General features: G+C 42.5%; 1 protein-coding gene across 1 annotated transcript in view; it reads right to left on the reverse strand.

The window, feature by feature from the left end:
• TMTC1 (transmembrane O-mannosyltransferase targeting cadherins 1) overlaps positions 1-25396 on the reverse strand; it is a 227375-nt gene that overhangs the window by 191473 nt on the left and 10506 nt on the right. Inside the window, 4 exon segments of the mRNA XM_030543349.1 lie at positions 10740-10946; positions 12790-12966; positions 13214-13287; positions 16664-16841. Of these exon segments, the coding sequence (XP_030399209.1) occupies positions 10740-10946; positions 12790-12966; positions 13214-13287; positions 16664-16841 (636 nt within the window).

Genomic DNA, 25396 nt, shown 5'->3' on the forward strand with positions numbered 1-25396 from the left:
TGGATTACATAGCAGCTCCATGTCCATCACAATGCATAAACTTGTTGAAGCCAAGTATAGGGCAGAGGCACAATTTACTTTTATACAGCTGTCCCTGAGCCCCACGTAACTTTACAGACAGTGGGTTAAAATGAACAACAGCCATTGTATACTATGACCCTGCTCCTGCAAAGCATTTAACACATGCAAAACTTGGCTCACATGAATAATTCAGTTGACTTCAGTGGGACTGTTGAGGGAAGCAAAGTTATGAGTGTACGTAAGTGTTTGACAGGTTCAATATCTATGTTGTTTTTTCAGTTTTATTTTCTTGTATAAAAATGTCTTGTATTAGGACATAAATCAGTTACTGCGATAGGCCTCACTCCCAGATTTTGATCCACATGGACTAGGAAAACAGCTGTCATCTGGGCCTATAAAAAGTTAAAATCTGAACCCAACAACCTTGACAGGATCTCTTTAAACTGTCTAGGTATTTTTGTAGTTATACATCCACAAAAATATCGTATAATCACTATAGCAAGGGCACTAGGAACAAATTATCATGAACAACACTCTGGTAACACCTCTCCCAAATGTATTCACTTAAGAGCTAGGACCTTTGCTTCATACAAGATTGTTATTATTCCCATAACTTACAGTTATGGCAGACTGATATTTCACAAGAAATGCTGAATCTTGAAGCCTCAGTTATAGAAAAATATGCAGCTGTATAGCTACTTATGTACATGTACTTAGTTACATACTTTCCGTATCATTTTCAATTCCCTCCTCTACTATTTTGTTGTTGCATGGGCAAAAACCCAAAATGCTTTTGAGGGTAGAGTCACACATTTGGGTTTTTCTTTTTAGTTGTATGCTGGGCACCAAAAACAATGAACAGTTTAAATAAAAAAGCACAGTGTATACTGCATCTCATCATGTAAACGAAAATAACCAAATCCCATTTGCTCCCACTGAACTCAGTGGAATCGGGGGGGAGGGGGGAGGGAGGAGGGCAGGGAGGGAAGAACAGATATAATTTTATATAAAAGGGAGCCCAGCAGTAATTATATTCCAAGCACTTTCATAATCACTATTCATTGATCAATATGGGCTATTTTATGGTCCCATCTGTTTGTGCTAAAACATGATGGTCAGACATTCTAATCCAAACCTTGCTATAAAATTGCTTTCTGACATTAAAAATGAAATTCCTTTTGTAAGAAATTTTAAAAATTGCAAGAGCAGTTAAAAAAAATGCCTGGAAATAAAACATTTCATTCTGGTCAATCTGAAACAAAATTTTCCCAACTTTTTCAATTCATGAAATATTCAGAAAAGTCTTGGTTTTGGTTCAGTCTGAACTATTCTTCTTCCCCCTTCCAATTTTTGGAATTGCCAGCAAACTGAAATATCACTTATTCTCACAGCTCTAATTGCAACATTGGTTTTCAACGCAAGTAATAAAATACTGAATAGTAAGTGAGGTTTCTATTTTTCAAAATAAATGTAAGCAAGAATTTTATGTTTAAGTAGAAACATGTTATAGAGTCTTACTTGAGATGAACTATGGCTACATATGAAATGCAAAGAGAAATACCACTTTTGTACCCAATTAGGAAAGGCCAAAATAATCACAAGCAACTGATACACCTTTACCTGCACTGTCACTGGTTTACCTCTCTCTTCCTTCTTGCTGCATGCTGGAGATCGGCATCTGTTTGAATTGAAACAGAATCTGCGAGCTTCACTGGGCTATAAAGGAAAATACAGTATGACCTCATCATACTTTTCTTGATAGGTCAGACTGCTGATTGATACACTAACACTGCCTGGTATACACAATACAACTAAAGCCTGTTCCCAGTTTGCTTGCACAGTACTACAAGAGCGAACAACACTGCTGACAGTTTATTTATTAGCTCTAGTGCGTCTCTGGAGTAATCATATTGACTTAATTGAATTTGGATCCATCTTTTTTATAGACTCATAGACTCATAGGTCAGAAGGGACCAATATGATCATCTAGTCTGACCTCCTGCACAAGGCAGGCCACAGAACCCTACCCATCCACTTTTATAACAACCCCTAACCCAGGACTGAGTTATTGAAATCCTCAAAACTGGTTTGAAGACCTCAAACTGCAGAGAATCCACCAGCAAGCGACCCATGCCCCACGCTGCAGAGGAAGGCGAAAAACCTCCAGGGCCCCTGCCAATCCGCCCTGGAGGAAAATTCCTTCCCGACCCCAAATATGGCGATCAGCTAAACCCTGAGCATGTGGGCAAGACTCACCCACCAGCACCCAAGAAGGAATTCTCTGCAGTAACTCAGTTCCCATCCCATCCAACATCTCCCCGCAAACCACTGAGCAGATTTATCAGGTGATAATCCACGATCAATTGCCCAAATTAAACTATCCCATCATAACATCACCTCCATATACTTATCAAGTTTAGTCTTGAAGCCAGATAAGTCTTTTGCCCCCACTACTTCCCTCGGAAGGCTGTTCCAAAACTTCACTCCCCTAATGGTTAGAAACCTTCATCTAATTTCAAGTCTAAACTTCCTAATATCCAGTTTGTACCCATTCGTCCTCGTGCCTACATTAATACTAAACTTAAATAATTCCTCTCCCTCCCTAACATTAACCCCCCTGATATATTTATATAGAGCAAGCATATCCCCCCGCAGCCTTCTTTTGGCCAGGCTAAACAAGCCAAGCTCTTTGAGTCTCCTTTCATAAGGCAGGTTTTCCATTCCCCGGATCATCCTAGTAGCCCGTCTCTGGACCTGTTCCAGTTTGAATTCATCCTTCTTGAACATGGGACACCAGAACTGCACACAATATTCCAGATGCGGTCTCACCGGCGCCTTATATAACGGTACTAACACCTCCTTATCCTTGCTGGAAATACCTCGCCTAATGCATCTTAAAATCGCATTTGCTTTTTTAACAGCCATATCACATTGGCGGCTCATAGTCATCCTGCTATCGACCAATACCCCAAGGTCCTTCTCCTCCTCCGTCGCTTCCAACTGATGCGTCCCCAACGTGTATCTAAAATTCCTATTATTAATCCCTAAGTGCATGACCTTGCACTTTTCACTATTGTATTTCATCCTATTACTCTTACTCCAGTTCACAAGGTGGTCCAGATCTTCCTGAATAGTATCCCTGTCCTCCTCCGTGTTAGCAATACCCCCCAACTTCGTGTCATCCGCAAACTTTATTAGCACATTCCCGCTCTTTGTGCCAAGATCGGTAATAAAAAGGTTAAATAAGATCGGTCCCAAAACCGATCCTTGAGGGACTCCACTAGTAACCTCCTTCCAGCCTGACAGTTCACCCTTCAAGACGACCCGCTGGAGTCTCCCCTTTAACCAGTTCCTTATCCACCTTACAACTTTCATATTCATCCCTATCTTTTCCAATTTAACTAACAGTTCCCCATGCGGAACCATGTCAAACGCCTTACTGAAATCGAGGATCCCCCAGCACTGAGAAGTGAGCTAAAGCACACATATTCAGCAACTCTAAATGAACACTATCTGTCTGATCCTAAGTTTGACCAACACAGAGGTGCCAGGGATATGAACTGCCAAGCCCAGCAGTTCCTAGCTCCTGCATGGGGGCTCCCAGCCAGCAGCTACCACTCTCCGGCCGCCCAGCTCTGAAGGCAGAGTGGCCACCAGCAGCAGCGCAGATGCAAGGGTGGCATGGTATGCTCTCCAGCCACCCACGGCAGCATGCACAAGGAAGACTTTCTGAGCCTAGGGGCTCCCCCAGCCATATATCACCTGACTGCTATGCCCGTGGGAAGGGGGCGACCCAGGGACTGGTCCACTGGCTCCGCAGGGGTGAGCCCTACTGCCTGTGCCTCTCTACCAGGCTGGTATTGCCCGCCCTCCGCCCAGCTGGCCAGGCAGGGCTCTAGCCCCATGATCACCAGCACTCACCTCCACTCCTGCAGCCCAGGCCCACCAGTTTGCAGCACTTGGACAGCACCCCTGCCTCCCAACCATGGCACCCTCAGCGGTCACCTAACCCTAAGGCCAGTCCTGGGCATGGAATGTATTGGGGGGGGGCAGGAGGGGGATCGGGAGAAGCTTTGGCCAGGGGGAACAAACTTACTGTGCACATTCAGAGCTGGGCGGCTGGAGAGCAGTGGCTGCTGGCTGGGTGCCCAGCTCTGAAGGCAGCACCGAGACCAGCATCAGTGGCTGCTGGCAGTGGCACTGTCTTCAGAGCTGGGCACTCAGCCAGCAGCCGCCATTCTCCACTCTGCCTTCAGAGTTGGGCAGCCAGAGAGCAGTGGCTGCTGACTGGGTGCCTGGCGGGGGGTGGGGGAGCATAAACTATTACAGACAAAAAGACGGGGAAGCACGATCAAATAAGTTTTAAAACCACTGTGACAGCTGAGATTTACATAACTAGCTCTAGTTATTGCTAATAATACTTTTGCCCACAAATTTCACCACTAAAATTTTTCTGCATTTTTCAGTCAGCTCTAGCAGTAATATACATGATAAAGCTATTAATAGAAAGTTGACTGATGTATAGTTAACTACAGTACACAATAAGCAGTGCAAAGCTGTTTTATTCCATGAAAAGGCAATAACTAGAAACCTAAGCCATTTTGAAAAATAAATTAAAAGTAACTTCAGGCGCCACATCTATGCCCATTTCTCCTTGACAATTTTTGTGTTTTTCACAACTAAAAACAACAATCTTTTCCTTCACCCTGTTGTTGTGTGAAAGACCCATTCAAACCAAAGCAGATAATGACTATACAGGAGAAATAAGGAAACTGGTTATATGCTGAGTGCTGTCAAAAGCACAATGCTAATTTATTCCTCAAATCTTTTTAAATTATAACAGGGATTTTCAATGTTTTGCACGGTGTAGACAACATTTTAATACACTGTCTCATGGACACCTCCCTCTTCAGGGTCATGTAATGTACCTATGGCAACTAAAGAAAAATTGCTTATATGGAGAAGTATTTCATGCATATTATCTGCTTTTTAATGGGATTTAGCAACTGGAAACAAGAAAGAGAAAGGTTGGTACCATGTGACTGGCCAGCTCTCTACAGACCACCAGAGTTTCATGAACCACAGACTGAGAACCATCTTACTGGTTCTTACAAGCAACAGTAATAGGTAAAACACTTTTCAATGTGATTAATAATTGACAGTCTCTCTGGGATTATAGTTTTGGGAATATGGCAGCACATTTATTTTTCCACTGTGACTGCACGCCTTAGATCTCAGACATGCAAGTGTTGGGTAAATTGATTTAATTTTGTATTATATCATCTCATTAGCATAGTTACTCTCATAACAACAAATCTACCTTTATGCTACCCTGGATGAACCCAGAATTTGAAGCAAGGGCAAGATCACCAAAGATAACAGCAGAGAGTATACCAGACACGTTTTAAACCTTTTAAAAAGGTTACTACTTTGGAGTAAGGCAGTATTGCTAATTTTGAATGAAAGCATAAAAGGCTTATATTGAAGTATTTTATTTTTCTCTCTGACATGGCTCAGTTTATGTAGTCACTTAAAGCACCAGAGTAATTTCCAATAAGCTTTATGATACCACAAATCTAGATAATTCTTCATCTACTGATATGATAGCACAAAGCCCGGCCCAGCCCCAGCAGCAAGATTAAAAACTAATGAGTAAGAAACACTAATATGATTTTCAGCTCTGCATTCCGAAGTATTTAGCAAATCCTAGACACAGACATCCCAAATTGTACAGAGCACCATGCAGAAGTGGGGAGGTATAGTAAACACAAAAAGTCTGACCCTCCTTGCCTTGAATGTGGTGCAGTCATTAACTTTAGTGCATAGTCAATGCAAAGTGGATGTAAATGTTGTCATTCTGATTTAGCAACATTTTACACTCACTTTGCACTGGTGTAAAATTAACAAAGGTGCAAGGCAAGAGAAATTAGGCCCTTGGTATACCAAACTGCCCATGTAGGACAGCTGAATATAGCTGGTGTCGCGGGCAAACAAGCCTCTTCATGTAACATATCAGAGTGACAGGGAGGGGGAAATCTCAGGATCAGGTGTGTACAGGTGTTTTAGGGGAATGGGAGAATTCATAATAAAATGTTAGGATGTATTGAATCAGAGTAGCTTACACCGACTCCTCCAGTGCATCCTCCCAAAGTTCTTAGATAACAGATCTACCATACAAATGCATCCTATAAGGCTTTCAGCTACCGGGCTAGCTGTACCATGAGCAGCAGCAGATGACTGGCCATCCTCAGTGGTCAAAACTGTGCGTCAGCTCCTGAGAGCTTTACACACAGCCGGCTAAAAAGGGAAGCTGGCAAGGGTCACGCAATCAGAGCTGTACATAGAGCTTGATTCATTATGCACAGAAACACTTTAAACACTCAGAAAGGCAGCTGAGGGAAACTGATGCTAATTAGCATACTGGACAAACTCTCTCTGCATCCATTCTCTATGTAGAGCACCGCCGCTTGACTTGTGCAGCTGCCCCTGCAGAGAAAGAAAAAAATGGAGGCTTCCCCCATATGGAAGGGGAAAATGTTCCAAAAAGGATGTTTTGGGGGAGGGGAGAGGTAGTTGGAGTTCAAGAAAGGTTGAAGCAAGAGAAAGACAGAATACAGGGAATAAAGAAATGAGGGAAGAAAGCAAAACAGAGGAGAGAGAGAAATAAAGAGGAAATAAATCTATCTGGTTTCTTACATTGGTGGCTTTCACCATAGTATTTGACAGAGAAAGGATGAAATACAGACAAACACAGATGGAAAAGATAGATTAAAAAAGAGGAGAAAACAGAGGATAGAAAGAGTGGCGGTCCCAAGATAAGATATCGGACTGTGTATTTGAGCAGCCCATCAGCCTGCCATATCATAAGACATTATGATCACCTGGGCTTACTAGTTGTTCTAGACCTTTTGGGATGCAGCAAAAAACCTAAATTTATCAACCAATTTTGTAGGCAGTTTCCCACCACCAACATTCTCTGTCCCTTTCCCTCATCTTTCCCAAAAATCCTGGAGTCTTCCTCACAGTTCTATTTTCCTGCAACTCCTCTGCTCTAGAGATGGCCAGATCAGAAATAGCAGAGAGACTGGCCAACTGCACTAATTTATTTTGTGGTTTTGTCACATGAAAGATCAATGCTAAGCGAAACTGGGATTCAGTGCATTTCCACTTGAGAGAAGGAAGAAATTAACTAGTTTTCATAAATGCAAGATTACCAAACCTTCGCCCCCTTTAAAGCAAAACACAACCACAGGCAAATTCACATTGTCAAGGTAGGCCATCAGGACTCTATCGACCTGCATCCTATAATTTCTCTAGTATGGGACCATTTACCCTATTGATTAGTGACACAGAGGTACCATGGACTGTCATGTCAATGATTTGCATATAATAGCCTGTACTTACAGTGGATATTGACACAACACTCAAGAAAAAAAAGTCAATGATGCTTAATGAACTGTCTAATAAGGGATGCCCAACGTGAGGCACCATGAACAGTATCCTCTCTTACAGGCTTCAGAAACCTCTATATGGAATCAGTTCTGCCCTAAATACAGACTGGTTGCCAGCAGCAGCAAACTGTTTAGTGACTGAAGGACTGGGAGAGAGAATTTCTAGCTAGTTTAGGGAGGCAGAACATATAAAAGCCAGCAGTGACTCCACAAAACTCTCTCCAACAAATGGTCCACACAGGACTTCCATCCCAACCCATCATCACTTCTAGTCAGCAGGGTTTCACAATCCAGGTGTACCACACTGTATTGCGAGACTGCTTTAATAATTCATCTTTATTCTACTATTGTCCTTCACACAACATTATCAATTATTTAATTTCAGGTACACAAGCTTTCTCCTGCAAGCGAATCAGTCAAATGGCCAAGTCTGTGTGTGTTGGGTCATGATTCTTCACATGTTGTTAGGGGCTACATTCAAAGAGTCAGATCCTCAGTCCAGAAAAAGATCAGCATCGCTCCATTGACTTCAGTGGAGCTAAAACAATTTATGCCAGATGATAATCTGGATTAGTGTAGGGTACAAATTAAAGTGACCTGTAATTTTGTTAATGTGAACAAAATATATTTGTATTGACTTCTCCAAGCAGGAAAGGATTAAAGGGGCATGCCATACAAAAATTATTTTAAAATGTATCCTCCTCCCCAGAAGTCCAGATACGTGAGTTGTGGCTCTATCAATGCCTCTGAGTGTAAACTAGGGAGCCAGGACATTCTGGGCAGCCTGCTGGCAAGTGGGGTGGAAAGGTAATTTTAAAATAATGTATTTGTTGAATGCACCTTTAGTTCTTTCCATCTGTAGCATCAAACAAATGGAAAAATACATTAATGTTATCCATTAATTAAAATTACATATACATATTAATTAATTAATTTTAATTAATTGTAGGCTCTTTGCAGCACAGATTGTATCTTACTAAGTGTTTACCCCATAGGGATTCCTGATTCTGACTGAGGTCTCTAGGCATTATTACACCAGAAATATATAGAATACCAAAAAAAGAGAGACATTTACACATCATCTTCAAACAATAAGACCCTCTAGTAATCCAGGCAGAGTATTTATGGGCAATTATAGCTGGACATAAATGGTGTTATAAGGCACAAGATGAAAGGCAAAGACTAATCACCTGACCTGACAATACTTCCTCCGCCTCCCTTATGGTCATATACCCTGGAGTCTATTTTAGCTATTAAGAAATGGAATTTGCAAATAAATATAAACAACATAGTTGTGGACTATACAATTAATGAGCACTGCTGACAGGATTTACATATTGCTGACAGCCAAACATAAGCCTCCATTAGTGTCCTGTTTTCTGGGGCCATTTCATAATTATGAAATATTGCTTGCACACAAGCTGCCAAAAAGGACTTAAATGGCATATGATCTGATGTAGGAACTGTCTGCTGGAAGAGTCTGGCTGGCCCTTGCTGGTCTAAGTATTACCAAAAGGCCTTACCTGTGTCTCAAGCTTTTGGGTACTGTGTCAAAAACAGCCTAACTCCCACTGACTTTGGATGGCACTCAGGTGGCTAGGTCACCGAGTCTCTTTTGAAGATGTTATCCTTTGTTTAAAAAGCATAAATTGCTAATTATTTTTCCTTTTATTTTAAAACCCAGAAAATATTTTGCAATTAAAGCAAGAATCACAACATACTGCTTCTAAAAGCAGCTGCTTTTATAGCAGACTTTTTTTTAAAAGCCATTCTGCCTTAGAAGATTGCAATTAAAACTTACTGCAGAAGTCATCATCTGTTCAGTTTTGGGGAAAAAGAAAAAAAAGACCACTTCAAACAATTGTATTCAGGAAAAAACTTTCAAAAGTAAACCACTGCCTGGCTCCCTGTTTATTTAGATTTTTAAATTTGGAGTTTCATGTGCCTGAAAATAAAAACATTACTACATTACCTCATCTGCATTATTCTTAAAACTAGTGATGCAGCATGTAATAACATCAGAAAAAACTATGGCGAGGCAGTATCAGTATCCTACTAAGTAGGAAAAGCCATTAAACAAGTTTCTAAATGCTATTAGAGACTGGGACATTCAGAAAATGACACACTTACATATTTAAGAGAGGATGTGGAGATGCATCCTGCTATACCCTCTTACTGACTAACTGCCATTCAAAGGATATCAGACTCTGGCCCTAGGTCAGAGTGCAGTTCAGCCTTAAAGGGAGCTGCTTGGCTTGCAGAAGAGTCCACTGGAAGTGCACTGCCCACCTCACTTGATGCTGGACATAAAACTGTTCCATCATTCCACCACCCCTGCTTTCTCCATGTATCATTAGGCTTGGAAAGATTAGATTTTAAATTGTTAAATTTCTGTAAAGGTTGATTTCACCATATACAGACTCAAACCATTTTTACCATTTCAGCTGGTAAAAATCAAAATTTACAGACAGGCTAAGTAAGAAAAATACTGCTTGACAAATTATTAGCCTTTGATTTAAGGATATTTTGTACATGTGACATTGACAAGTTGTGTTTTAATGGTTCAACTACTTGAATCTCAACACCTAGTGGTCATTACATAATTATTGTCTGACCCCTGATCCCATAATTTTCCCAAACTGAAAATTTAAGTAGACACATTTTTAAATACTTACAAATAAAAATGATACTACTTTTTGAAATTATAAAAAATAAAAATAGAATTCTGCCAAGCCTATATATTAATCTTGGGCACAAGGCAGGGCAAAAATTGGCAGTTAATATTTAGATTGTTTATAAATGGCAGCTCTGCTCCAAACTATGCACCTGTGCTCACCACCAGGTTTTAGAGGTAAAAGGGTCTGTGCCTCCCCTCTCCAACCAACATCACAACCTCATCTTCTAACTCTGGAAGAGGAAGGGGAGGATAAGAAACACAAGAAAGCACTCCATCCCAGCGGATAAGATGGCGGGGGGACAAAGCCCTCTCTCTAATGCCTGGCCTTCTCTAAAAATACCGATTCTTCTCAGCTGTGAAGTGACATCAGTCCTTTCTTCTTCTCCTAAAGCAGCAGAAATGTACTCATTCAATCCATCCTGGCCCCCCACCCTGTTTTTTCCTCACTCAACAATTATAGTTGTTGTTTTTTTAAATAAAAACTTTTAAAGAAAGTAGTGATTCTTGTCATTAAAAATATACAAAGATACAAATCAACCTGTTGAGAAAAAAAGAAAAAAAAATTAGAACCACTTGTGGTTGTACAGTACCTAAGAATAGCCCACATGGCTTTGTTTGAGACAGAAAGGCTGCTGCTCCGTTGCTCTTCAGGTGATGCAGGGTGGCATGAGTTCCAGGTCCCTTTGTGAGCAAACCGGTGCTTCCCATTCTCCCTGCTGGATGGAGGAATCTGCAGCGAAGCAGATGGAGAAGCCACAGGCTGCCGTGCAAACCTCTGATGCACCCCTCCATTTCTCCTAATTACTCATTGAATTGAGAAGCACAAGGGGAAGGGGATAGGGTGGGGAGAAAGAGGCCTTTTAAGTGATGGTTCCTTTGTTTTATGTTTACTTCATTAAAAAAAAGAGTATTGGAAAGTTATCCCAAACTGCTATCTTAATACAATACATGACATATCCTTCAGTTCTCCATGCAAAGATCTGGCATTTACCTCACCGCTACTGGGCATAAATGGATTTTTAGCTATTGTACAAACTACAGTATTAAAAATATGTAAAAGAACCTCACAGAATATTATTAGTCTAAATCTTTCTTACAGGCCTCAAGAGAGCTTACAGCCGTGAGAATGATGGGGAGTCAGAGGGAGAAATTGCATAGTATATTTCATTAGACAATTATCCTTTGTGGCAGCTCACTTGTTAAAAAAAAAAAAAAGAGAGAAGGCCTGGTTCAAACAAACAGGTGGTGCTGGAAGGAGTCTCAGCAGCACTTGGCTGCAGGTTCTCTCCTATCCCTTAAAATCAAGCAAACACACAGACAAAATTCTGAGCACCATAAACAGCTACACTAGTGCACAATAAATTAGAATGAATTTTAAAATGCATCACATCTGGGCCACAGAGCCTCTCATTACTGTAAGGTCTCTGGCCCAGGCATGACCATTATTTAATGTCACTGAAGCAAGGAAACTGAATGTTCAGAGACTGCTGGAACATGAACCCAAGGAAAAGAGGGATATAAAATAAGTGCATGGGTTTGTCCATGAATAATTAAATAATTCTGCCATCCTTAGTCACAGAGTTCCTGCAACTCCACAGAATCCATTGTAAATGCACACACTACAAGAATTCTGACTGACAACCCCAAAGAAGTCCATAGCTTGCTACTGGCAGACCATTTGTGAGGTTATGTATTAGAACCAAGACAGAAGAAATACTCTAGTGATGTATCATAGCTTACCACTGATTAGTACTACTTGTGGAGGGATGGATTTTTTCATGGGGCCTTATCTAAGTCTCGTTAAAGTCAACAGAAAGAGATAAAACATTTGAGAGGGGACAAGGATGCAGAAAGTCTAAAAACACTGAATGTTTGGGGGAGAGATGGACGTAACAGGCTCTACATGTTGTTAGTGCCTATCAAAAAGAGAACAACTTAACACTATAAGTAAGGAGCCATATAGCTACCAGCAGAACTAAGACTGTGGTAAGTCCCCTTGAATGGATTTGATTTTTCTGAACTAAGTGTTGATAACAGCTGAATTCTCCAGCTGTGGAATTCTTGAGCCACCCAAAAACAGATGAAAAAAATATTTCCAATTTAACAAATTTTAGATTTACAGAGGGGAAAAAGAAAAAAAACATATAAAGATATTGCTTGAGGGCTCGTAAGAGTTCCGATGTAAGCATCATTCATGTTACAAATAAAATATTAAGAAATGAATGAACAAATTTGATTTTATTACTAAATCTGATATAAAACTTAACTTCACATGTCATCACATTTTGAACAAACAGTTATGGGTTTTAGTTTGCTGCTACCGCAGAAATTAAGCCAATAAGTTTTAAATATCATTGATACTACCAGTCAAAATGCACACAAAAATAAAAATAAAATCCTTTCAAAGTTAGCTATAACTGAGTTGTGTTTCTGTAGATCATTTCTTCACTGTTTACTAGCTACCCACCCAGCAACGGGACCAAGCAAAACATAAAATAAAATATAGGATGAAATCCTAGCTTTACTGGAGTCAAATGGGAGTTTCCGATTAACTTCAATGGGGACAGAATTCCATCCATCATACTGTATATTACACACATAAATGGTGTCAAAGTTTGAAGAATATATTAAGTTACTTACAGTCTAAGTCTATTGTAGGACAGGAAAAGCAAGTCATAAACCAAGCACACACCAAACACAGTGACTCCAGTTTCCTTCACCAGCATTGCACAAGTCCCAAGAAATAAACTAAGCAGCAAGAAGAATGGAGAGGCAGTGGGAGGGAAATGTTCCCCAACATAAAAATGATCCACACTCCTGCAAAACAGATTTGATATAGAGATTTTAATGTACGTTATTTTCATATTTATTAATTAGTTCATTAAACATTTTCCAAGTGCATGTCCATCATTTTTAAAACATTAAAAAATATTCTCAATAACCATGGACCCAGTGCTGCGAACACATACTTGGGTACAATAGTTAGGATTTTATATGGATTCCTCCCCACAAAAAAACTCATGTCTCACAACATCTCATAACATTTAGTATTAAAGATCCATACCTATTATAGGAGAGAAAAGCCAACAGAAACAGTAGACAGGCTAAGACATCTGCTCTGCCTACAATACCTGTTACCTAAGAGAAAAAAAGAAAGACATGAAAATTACACTTTAAAAAAACCCTTTAGAGACTATTTCAATGACCCACATCAATTGCCTTTGCTTTATGGGTTTTTCCCCTCCTTTCCTTTCTGTCCCTCTCTTCTTCCCCACATCCTGGCACTCTAATCAGTAGGAATTTGGGTATTTTTCTAATACAGATATAGATATAGAGTAATTAAGCTATTTTGTGTAATAACAGTATACAGACTGACTAAAACTAAGTTAAATTATTTTTTAAAGGATTTATAGAAGCAGCTCAGAAAATAAAAACAACTGTGGTCAGGATTTTTATGAAATAATTAAAATGCGGATCAAAAAGAGAAATGTATGCCTGATTCACTAAACTGTGAAGTTTAGTCATATTCTTTAATACTGTGAGAACTGATTTTAGATAAGAATCCTCCCCAAAGACTAAAAGTCACTCCTACATAATAAGAAAGCTTATTACTCAAATATTAGTTAATAATCAGTTCAGACAACAAATTGCAACTGCTAACTTAGTACGTAGGAGAGTTTTTCAAACTCTAATTGGTAAGTTTCTTTATAATTATTCAAATTACAAAATATTTCAGCATTCCACTTAATAAAGATTCAGAAACTGCACATAAAGGAAATTGAAGGCCCTTTGAAGCTTTTGTTATTTTAAGATAACTTAATGATGTACTCTTCCATGTTTTGGCATTTGCTTTAAACTCCCCAAATTCTGATCTAGACAAGAGTAAATTCAAAGCCAGCCTCCTCTAAAGCCTCACCCATATTATACAGCAGCATTAAGTAAAGGAGCCTGGCTGATTAGCTTACAGAGACAACACAAGAGGTAACTGTAAAGCTCATGGCTCTTTTGTTACACTGCTCTACAGCCAAAATGCTTCTGAAATAAATGTAGTCCAACTTTACTAATTCTGGGTCACTGAGAACAAAAATGATGCTTAAAATTGTTGATTGGCTCTAGTTTTCAAGATATGCTATTGGGTCAGTATATATGACCCTTGACTTGGGAATGGCGGAGGATAAGTGAGTTATAAAGGGAAGGGATCTCAATTTAAACCAGAAATGACGAAAATATATCTTTGACTGGATCTATAAATAAATCTATGACTGGTTTGGACAGTACTTGCTTTTTAGGCAAAACAATGAATGATGCAATCTGAAGCTGGTATTGCGTCATACATGATATGAATGGCATCATGTTATTCCTAGAAGTCATGGATGATGCAATCATAACGAAGCTTACATCACTCTGCTCAACAAATTGCCCTATATCAGCTCTAGAAATCATACAGTGTTGTGCTCTCTTATTTGTCAGTGTTTGATTTTGCAAAGGGACACATTTCTGTTTAGCCAAAGTGAGCAGAGATGCCTTGTACTTGTGTGAACAGTGCAGATAACTTCTGCTATGTTTGTGGTGAAGTGACTTTTGCGTCACAAAAGCGCAGTATAACCACTATGGTTAAGAAAGCCTATCACCTTTATTTTGGCTGCAAAATTGGAGATCAGGACAAAAAGTGGGCCCCACACATATGCTGCAACGCTCGTGCAACAAATCTTCGCCAGTGGTTGAACAGGAAAAGGAAATCTATGCCTTTTGCAGTGCAAATGATTTGGAGAGAGCCAACAGATCATACCAGCAATTGTTACTTCTGCATGCTGCCTCCAGTTGGGAAAGGTGTGTCAAAGAAGAAAAAGTGGACTGTGCATTATCCAAACATTCCATCAGCTATACGCCCAGTACCCCACGAAGAAGGACTGCCGGTTCCTGATGCACCAGAATCATTCTCACTTGAGTCAGACGAGGAAGAGGAAGAGGATGAAACTTCTGGTCCTGAACCATCAATGTCACAGGACCCACATTTTCTCCCATCCTCCTCCTCTGAGCCACACCTCATAACACAAGGTGAACTGAATGACCTTGTCAGGGATTTGGAACTACCTAAGAGCAAGGCAGAGCTGTTGGGCTCCAGACTACAGCAGTGGAATCTCCTGGCAGGCTATCAGGGCAAATGGAGCCCATCAATGCTTGCAGACTATTGCTGGACAGTGACAAGAGATGCTCCATTTAATGAGTATAAGAGACAAGCCAAGAAGCGCTGAGTAGGCACTGAATAGGACTAAACTATGTACATAATAGTTTTTTGCCTTTTGTTTCATAATAAATTTTATTTATACAACCCTTTTGCTGATTTTTAAAGTGTTACATAAACAGGACAGGTGAAATATTATCATGTAAAGCAACCATAAACACATGAAAAGACCTAGGTTTACAATTGATGATTAAAACTCTACTATCTACACAATATACATAGACATAAAATGTAAAACCTTAAATATCTTAGAAACAGTAGCCAATCAGTTGTTTTAATTGTCATATTTGAATTCAGCACATCAAAATACATAATAAATATCACATTTTATCTCTGAAGCAGACGATTTCTCAAAAATTGTAGACCAGTGTTATTAAGGCACTCTCTTCTCAGAAGATCTCAGCTCTGGCAGTCGTTTCACTCTCACTAGTTTACAATAGTTCATAACAACAAAATATGATGCTGACAATATCTTAACTAGACATATACTTGTTGTCTACCTGGAAACAGAAGAAACTGCATCCCCATTTGAAAGAAAACACACGACCATTTTATCTACATGGGAATTAAAATAGCCGTCATTTTAAAACAAGGTATCTGTATATTTTGATATCTTGCATTTTCCTGTGATTAGTAGAAAAGCAGCATAAGCTTATATACTGCAACTTTCCCATGAAGTGTACTCAAAGAAGCTTTTTTCCTAGATAAAAAAAAAATCCATAGTTTTTAATTAAGAGCTATGTGAGTAAATTCATGGGTCAATATAGACCTACGACATGTATCACCATTTTCCTATTATCTTGTCCAGAATGCACACCAAGCTACATTATGAATTACAGGGACCTTTCTGTTTAGAAATTGAAAACTCTGGAAATAAGATTTAAGAAACAACAATGTCTCAGCAGGACAGATGCCTCGCAAAGTTTTCTGGTTTTGAGAGACAGTGGGGATCCACGTTTTCTTCAACAGAAACACTGTGTAATTATTTTTAGCATTACTGGTTAGGATGGCTAATTGGAATTACAGATAGTATTAAGTGGAGAGACAGCAACTATGAAGTTTATTCTTAATGTATGTTGTCATTTTGAATGCAAAAGGTTTGAGGTTCCTTTGTTTTTTGTTTTTGTTTTTTTTACTGTTGACCCTTCAAAGCAAGCACCACATTGAGTCACAGCAAATGGTATGTTTTGCATTAAAGGTTTGTTTGTTTTTTAAGTTATAAACATGTATTTCTTTTAGGTACTATCTCAGTTTTACATATATACTTACAGCCTCACTGTGAATAGGATGCACAGCAAAGAAGAGAGCCGTGACAAACGCCAGTCGACCATCCTTGAATACAGCTTTGTCACACGTATACATCAGGACAAGAGTCACCATACAGTGTAAAATTACATTCACTGCATGGAAATAGAATGGGTTCATACCAGCCAACAATATATTTAGCCTGTAAGAAAACAGAACAGAACCATAATATATATAACTAGGCCATAGAATCCTTGCAATGGCAGAACATCATTCACACATATTAAAACCAGACGAAATACGTAATTTAGTGTATAGGCTGTTAAATTAAAAAGGGTAAAATTGCTCAGAACATCTGGTTAATCTTGATAAAAAGAAACCACTCCCTGCTGCAGCCTCCTCCCACCACTGCCTTTTGAAATGTGTGGTTGAATTTGGCAAGTTTCACTGCAAATGAAGTAAGAGGCTAACAACACAGACTTGAGTTAAGCAGCTCATAGATACGTGCTTTACATACTTATTCCTGGGTAAATCATGCACTTCAACATGAAAGCTGTGCCATTTGTGCCCTTTCAACACTGACACCTTCCACACAAGTCTAAGTTATGTGGTAGTTTTATGATATGGATTCATTAAGATTAACCATTTTTTTCTCCAAAAAAAAATCACTCACCTTTCTGTAACTGTTGCTCTTCGAGATGTGTTGCTCTATCAATTTGTTAGGTGTGTGCGTGCGTCATGTGCACGGATGTTGGAAACTTTTTCCCTAGCAGCTACCCGTCAGCCCGGCTGGGGAGCCTCCTGGAGTGGCGCTGATATGGTGTTCTATACAAGACCCTGCCGGCTTGACCCCACTTCATTTCCTTCTTGCCGGCTACTCCAACAGAAGGGAAGGTGGGGGGGAATGAAATAGATATGAGTGACACATCTTGAAGAACAACAGTTACAGAAAGGTGAATAACCGTTTTTTCTTCTTTGAGTGCTTGCTCATATCAGTTCCAGTTAGGTGACTCCCAAGCCTTACCTTGGAGGTGGGGGAACCGCAGACTGAAGAATCGCTCTGCCAAAGGCCACATTATCACGAGAGTGCTGGACAATGGCATAGTGGGACATGAAGGTGTGCACCGAGGCCCACGTAGCAGCCTTGCAGATTTCCTGGAGGGGAACGTTTGTCAGAAAGGCTGCTGATGATACCTGAGCTCTCGTGCAGTGAGCTGTGACAGCAGGCAGAGGGACATTTACCAGGGTTGTACCAGGCACGGATACACGTGGTGATCCATGAAGATATCTGCTGGGAGGAGACCAGTGTGCCTTTCATCTGCTCCACGATGGCGACGAACAACTGGGTTGTCTTACAGAATGGCTTTGTTCGGTCTATATAGAAGGCAAGCGCCCTCCTAACATCCAGCGAATGGAGGTGTTGTTCCCGAAAGTGACCATTCACGCGTGAGAAAACGCCTGCGCAAGTTGTCTGCCAGTACATTCTGGACACCCGGCAGGTATGAGGCTTGAAGGGTGATGGAATGGGCTAAACAGTATTCCCAAAGAGAAAGGGCTTCTTGGCAGAGCAGCAATGACCGGGCTCCGCCTTGTTTGTTCAGATAGAACGTGGCCATGGTGTTGTCTGTTAGGACTGCTACATAACGGTCTTGTAAGTGGGGAAGGAATGCTTGGCAAGCAAGGCGAATCACCCTAAGCTCCTTGATATTGATGTGCAAGGACAGCTCGTTTTCGTGCCATAAACCTTGCGTTGTCAGGCTCCCAAGGTGTGCCCCCCCCTCCATCCCAGAGCAGATGTGTCTGTAACCAGGGTCAGGGTGGGTTGAGGGAGATGGAACAGGACCCCGGCACCCACCATACAGGGATCCAGCCACCAAACCAGGGAATCAAGTGTGCGGCTTGGGACTGTGAGCACCACATCTAGATTGTCACGGCCTGGTTGATATATCGATACTAGCCACGTCTGGAGAGGCTTGATCTTAGTCTGGCGTGTTGCACCACGTAGCAATCTGAGACACTGCCTCACTGTGGTGGTGGGAAACCTGCAGAGGTTGGTAATTACGTTTGCTAGAGCCAAGTGGAGGAAACCCCGCGCTTGGTTTGCATCCAGGACTGCCCTGATGAACTCTATTGTTTGGGTAGGGAAGAAAACAGATTTGCTGATGTTCAGCATGATGCCCAAGTGACTGAACGTGTCCATGATCAGTTGCACTTGAGACCAAACTTGTTGGTGAGATCGGCCCTGTATAAGCCAGTCGTCAAGGTACGGGAAGATGTGCACATGATGTCGGCAAAGAAAAGCTGCCATCACCGCCATGCACTTGGTGAAGACATGAGGGGCTGTACACAAGCCAGACAGGAGGGCTGTGAACTGACAGTGTGTCTTGCTCTCCACAAAACAAAGAAAACGCCTTTGGGGCAGGGTAACTGAAATGTGAAAGTAACCATCTTTCATATCGAGGGCGGCATACCAGTTTCCCTGGTCCAGTGAGGGGATAATTGTGGCCAAGGAGACCATGAAGAAACTTCAGGTTAACGATGTGCTTATTGAGCTCCCTGAGGTCCAAGATGGGCCTTAGGCCTCATTTTGCCTTGGGGATGAGGAAGAAGTGGAAGTAGAAACCCTTGCCCCTGAGCTCTCGAGGCACTTCCTCCAATGCCCCTAGGGCCACGAGGGATTGTACCTCCTGGACGGGGAGTTGCTCATGAGAAAGGTCCCTGAAGAGGGATGGGGAAGGAGGGTGGGGGGGCGGGGTGGAATGGAAATGGATAGAATATCCCGCCTCTATGTGTGGAGGACCCAACGGTCCGATGTAATAAGGGACCAGGCATGGTAGAAACAGGATAGACGGTTATGAAAAGGATAACTGTCCAGGGTAAGAGCTGGTAGTCCTTAGAACGCTTAGGGCCCAGAGGTGGCTTGGATTGCCCTTGACCCTGCCGGGGGGGACATGACAGTCTACACTGAGGGCACCTGCTTCTCCGACAGGAGAAGTCCTGCCTGGGTCTAAGTGGGAAGGGGTGTTGTTGGGTGGTCTGGGGTTTAAATGGCTTCCTTTGAGTAGCTGGGGTATGCATGCCCAAGGATTTAATAATATTTCTTGTGTCCTTCAGGGTATGCAGGCGGGAATCAGTTTGCTCTGCAAATAGGCCCTGACCATCAAAGCAGAGATCTTGTATGGTGTGTTGCACCTCAAGTGGAAGACCTGATGACTGGAGCCAGGCGTTTCGACGTATGGCGATGCCGGATGCCAGAGTGTGTGCAACCGCATCCGCAGCATTGAGGGAGCCCTAAATGGAGGTTCGAGCTACCAACTTGCTCTCCTGAGCAATGGCCCCCAGTTTCGTACAAGCCTCCACTGGAAGAAAGTCTTGGAACTTAAGGACCGCAGACCACGAGTTGGAATTGTATCTACTGAGGATTGCAAGCTGGTTCGCAATCCATAACGAAAGGCCACCAGTAAACTTTTCTTCTGAAAAGGTCCAGCCCTTCGCGTCCTTTGATTTGGGGGCCCTGTAACTCTTTTGCGTTCACCGCGTCTACCACAAGCAAATATGGGGCAGGGTCAGTAAAAAGGTACTTGTATCCCCTGGTGGGGACAAAGTACTTTCTTTCCACCCCTTTGGCTGTGGGGGGGATGGAGGCCAGAGTTTGCCAGAGAGCTTTGGCATTGGTTTGGATGGTTTTGTTCATGGGGAGGGCCATCCTGGAAGGCCCTTCTGGACCTAAGATGTCCACCATAGGATCCTCCTCCTCCATAACCTCCTCAGCTTGAAGGTTCATATTTAGGGCTACGCGCCTAAGTAGTTCTTGCAGGACTCTAAAGTCCAGGGGTGGGGGCCAGAGGTGCATGTGCCAGCCATGGCCTTGTCAGGGGAAGACGAGGATGACACCACTGGGAGAGTTGGATTGGAAGTGGCCTCTTGGTCTGCTGTGATCAGATCTTCCTGGTTGCCTGGGCTAGCTTCTACCACAGGGGCTGACTCCATGGGTTGCTCCAGGTCTGAAGGAGGGAGGCTGAGGATCGCCTCAGGAGGCTGGGCGCCTGATTGTGTCGACGAGCAGACAACGGAAGGGGCACCCTGGGCTTGATATGCCCACGGAGTCGCCAGTGGGACACCGAGGGGTTGTGACTAAGGCTTCCTGGGCCTGACTGGGGAATGTCCGAAGCCCCTGAAGTTCTCCCCGATCTACTGGAAGGGGATTGGAAGTGTGACGGTCAAGGGGGAGCAGTGCGCAAATGGAACATGGAGGGCATCGAGTCCCTTGACAGACGAGGGTCATACGGTGATCGGTGTCGTAAGGTTGACCGTGATCGCAGTGGAGACCGGTGCCGCACCAGAGAGCACGGTGCCATGAGGGAGCACGGTGCCGAAATGGAGATTGGTGCTGTGAAGAGGATCAGTGATGAGTCAGTGCCATGGTAACAGCCGGTATGGGGACCGGTGCCTCGAACAGTACCAGTCCGAACGGTGCCACGAGGTTGCTGAGCACAATCTGGACCTTGAGCAGGACCATGTTCTGGCAATCAACGGTGACCTCAAGCGTAAGCAGCTTCGAGGTCAGGGCTATGGGACCAGCACCGCAAGCCTAACCGGTGTCATGAGTCAGACCAGTATGTGGAGTGGTGCTGGGACTCCAAACAACGCCCGGACTCAGAGCAGCATGGAGATGCTAGTCTGGGGGCTGACAGTCCGAACATCGCCGGTTTACCCCTTGACGGTACTGGGACTCAGGCTGGAGACGGTGCCTGAATCGGGGACACCGGTGCCGTCATTTCAATAAATCCTCTGGCAGGCTCAGAGGTATCTGGAGTGGAAGGCAATGTAACCTCCTCCACTTGTAAGGTCCTTTGTGGCATGGGACTGGCTTGAACAGACTGGGGCCTAGCGGCTTTGTCAGGTTTAGAGGCCTGGTCCAAAAGTTTGCTCAGTTGGGGCCGCAGCGACTGCTTTGGGCCGAACGGAGGGTCCTCCCAAGGCTTGCTTTTTTCGAGTGACCAGGGAGTGGGAGCGGTGCCGGAGTGGATAACTTTGGGGCCTGGGAGATCATCATTCCAGAGGTGGGTGCGGGATCTTCTGTGGTGCTGTGGCCAGTACCATTGGGAGAGCACTGCGCACCGAGGCGCTTGATCCAACGTCTTCGGGGGACACAATGTGGACTCTATGAGGAGCTGCTTGAGGAGGATTCCCTCTCTTTTCTTGTTCGGGGCTTGAATGCTTTGCAGATCTTACACTTTTCAGCCTGATGGGCCTCCCCCAGACACGTAAGGCAGGAGTCATGGGGATCACCCATGGGCATGGGTTTGTTCAAGATCTGCAGGGTTTGAAGCCCTGGGACAGCATGTCCCAGAGCCCTGCAGAGCAGTCACCCAACTACACTTAACACTAAGATAACTATCAACAATTAACTAACAAAGGTAACTACTAAGATAAGAGAAAGCTAGGGATTAGTGGAACATTTGACAACAGACCACTGTTCCAACAACCATCACGGGTGGTAAGAAGAAACTGAACGTGGGTTGGGCTGGCAGGATCTTATATAGAGTGCCATATTGGCGCCACTCCAGGGGCTCCCAGCCGGCCCAACGGATAGCTGCTAGGGAAAAAAAGTTTCCAACATCCATGCACGCAGCGCGCACACCTCTAACTGGAATTGATATGCGCAAGCACTCGAAGAACAACTGGTATCTTCGCTTGTGACCAATTAAAGCCATGACTCAGCAACCTTTCCTCTTTCAGTTTAAATCATGCGAGTCATATCACTGAGGTCAAACAGGAATACTCTTGTTTAACTTTAAGCCTGAGTTTATGTGCTCTGTTAAAGCAGGGTCTACACCAGGAATCCAGATGGAACAGAAACCACTCTACCATCAGAAATTGTATTTGCAGAATGTTCAGTGACAGGACACATTAGTTGCTATCCCTTCAGGTTCTCTCCTGATGAGACAACAGCACTACTCATTATCTGTGACTGCCACAAAAGGAAATACTGACTAACTGCTAAGAATTTCTTTTCACAAGCTATTCATAAACTTGTTTCCTCACTGTACTTACTGTAAACTTATTTAACAGTTTTTAACAGGATTTGTTCTACATACAGTTGAAAATAGAATCAAATTAATTAGAATTAACCATATTTGTCTATTTGGTTATGTCTTCTAGATCAGCGTTTCAACAACTGGTTCATGGACCGGTGTCCCTGAGATCTCCCTGACATAGTTTAGGAAGGCAGCAAGCCAGTCCCTGGTATCAAAAAGGTTAAGAAACACTGACCTAGATGACACATACAAACAAGAAAGAGTTGGAATTAAAATGTTAAAGGAAATTTTTAAAGATGACAAAAGAAATGACACCCAATAAAATCAGTTCAAATACTTTGCATGTAGACTAAACCACACATTAAAGGGCAGCAATCCCTATATTTGCTTTTACTAAGGGTCAGACTGCAGTTCCCCATGGCTTGAGAGCAATGCCCTTGACTTGTTATTACTATGTAAACACTTTGGTTTTTCTGAATCAGATGAGAATTGCCGAGTTTGTGAAGCCCAGACATCACCTGTTTTTTTATAAATACTTTCTACAGCTTACAATTGATAGAACTTCATCTATCCTAGGCTGCATTTTGACCAGTCAATCTAACTTTAACAGGGAAGGAGTCTTACTTGTGTATTCCATTTTTGCTCCCACAGGAACACTTTGGAGGAGTCACTGAGCTAAAGGAGTTTGGGGAAAATACAACTTTGGCATAACCTAACCCTGGATGTTGAAGTAATGCTTTATGCAGCTATATTTTGACAGGACTTTAATTCATATGAATGATCAAAAACTCTTGAATAAAGCCTTTTTTTCTCCCCTGTGAGACACCTCCTCCCTGAGCTTCACCTCTGGCACAAGCTGCCCTCCCACCCATCACAAAATGAGAAAAAAGTAAACAATACATTCAAACCAAATTTCAGTCTAAAATAATATACAGTAGCATCATGCCCTTCAGGGCTAAATGGTACTTGCAATGCACAGAGCAGAGTGAGGGGCAGTCCTGCCCTGGCCCAAGGGACCATTCTGTTGTAGAGCGGCAGTCTTCTTGAAATCCCCAAGCCCGCTTTGAGTGCCTTCATGAGGAGGTATCTGTCCCCAACCGCCATCTATCATGATGATACAGTGCTGGTGGTGGGAACCATGTGCCTCCAAGGGAGTAGGTAATGTAGTCTTTGCACTCCTCAGTCCAAGGACAGCACACCAGCACCTGATCATTAGGCAGAGTACACATCGGGGAGGGAATGCTCCTTGAATCCATTCCACTGAATGTCCAGTGAAGGGCCAAGCATCACTGGCCTACAATAGGAGAGATTTATCCAATGTTGTTTCTTTAGAGTAGCTGCTACGTATGAAATAGCAATAACCTAATAGTCTGGCTATTCCTTTTTTTAAAAAACAAAACAAAACATTACTACGATAAGCCTTCCATTAAACTGTAAAATCTGAGTAGGAGTATGCACGCGTGTGTGTGCACGTATTATATATAAATTTGCCATCTTTGGTGGTCCATGAACATTAAATGTGAAAATATGAAGGTGTTGTTTCATTTCTGCTAAGGCTATTATTTGTCATAACAAATTAGGCCAAATGGTGAAGGAAACATTCTTTTGTCCTGAAACAATCTCACTAGAAATTTTTTGAAATGTTGATAGTGGTTGCGATTGTTATATACAGTATGTGTGCACAAATATAGCACTTCAATCAGCCAAAAATCCATCCAAGCTATACAGGCTTCATAAGGCTACACAGTAGGCTCACCTACTGTCCAAGGGAACGGGCAGCCTCCTACATAAAGCCAAAAAACTCCACAGCAGTGTGCTGCAGAGTAGGAATGGGGAAGTTGACAAAAGCGCCTCCCCTCCCAACCCATTATGCCCTAGTCTGGGTCCAGTCCTCTCTCCACCTTTTTCATTGGGCTTTATTAAACTATTAAGTATCCACTGTGTATAGCTCAACAAGTGGGAGAGAAAAGGGGTGGGAGGGTTAAAATAAGGAGAAAGATCCTTGTAGTCCTTTGAAATTAACTTCCAGTTGAAATGAAGGCCTCTCAAACCCCAGCTTAATGGAAAGAAGCATCTGGAAAGCCCACATTCAGGAGTAGCATATAGGTGTGCAAGGTTTTCTCTCTGACTTATCCAATTGTAGACTGGCCTTCAACTGAGGAAACTTTTGATTTCATGTCATACTTTTATAATTTTTTTAAGCTAGGGAAGACCATTAGGGTCTAAGAGTCTGACCATCCTGCACATCACAAGCCATAGAACCTGACTCAGTAGAATTCCTACATCAAGACCATAACGTCTATGGTTGAGCTAAAGCATATATTTTAGAAAGATATATCTCCAACCCTGTCTTCTCCTTGGCTGAGCCCTGTAAGGGAACTCCAATAAGGAAGCTGTGTCTTCGGGCCAACCAGATCCTTTCAATCTTTCCTCCTATCAGCCAAGGAAGTTGTCCCCTAATAGCATTCCAATGACATAGGCTGGATGAAGAGGGTACATAAAAAGAGTACCACCACCTTGGTATCATCCCTCCCACCCTGCAGAAGACCCTGTGTAGCATCTCTGTGACTACCTGACCCTGTGGCTCGGGAGTAGAGCATCTCATCTGGCAAAGCTCTGACTAATCCTTGGCCCCTCTTGAAGAAATACATAGGAGAACCCACTGGAAGTTACTGGCAACATAGGGCTTGATCTTTCACTACTGAAGTCAATGGTG

The sequence above is a fragment of the Gopherus evgoodei genome, chromosome 1 (assembly GCF_007399415.2).
Source record: "Gopherus evgoodei ecotype Sinaloan lineage chromosome 1, rGopEvg1_v1.p, whole genome shotgun sequence".
Taxonomy (NCBI): Eukaryota; Metazoa; Chordata; order Testudines; family Testudinidae; genus Gopherus; species Gopherus evgoodei.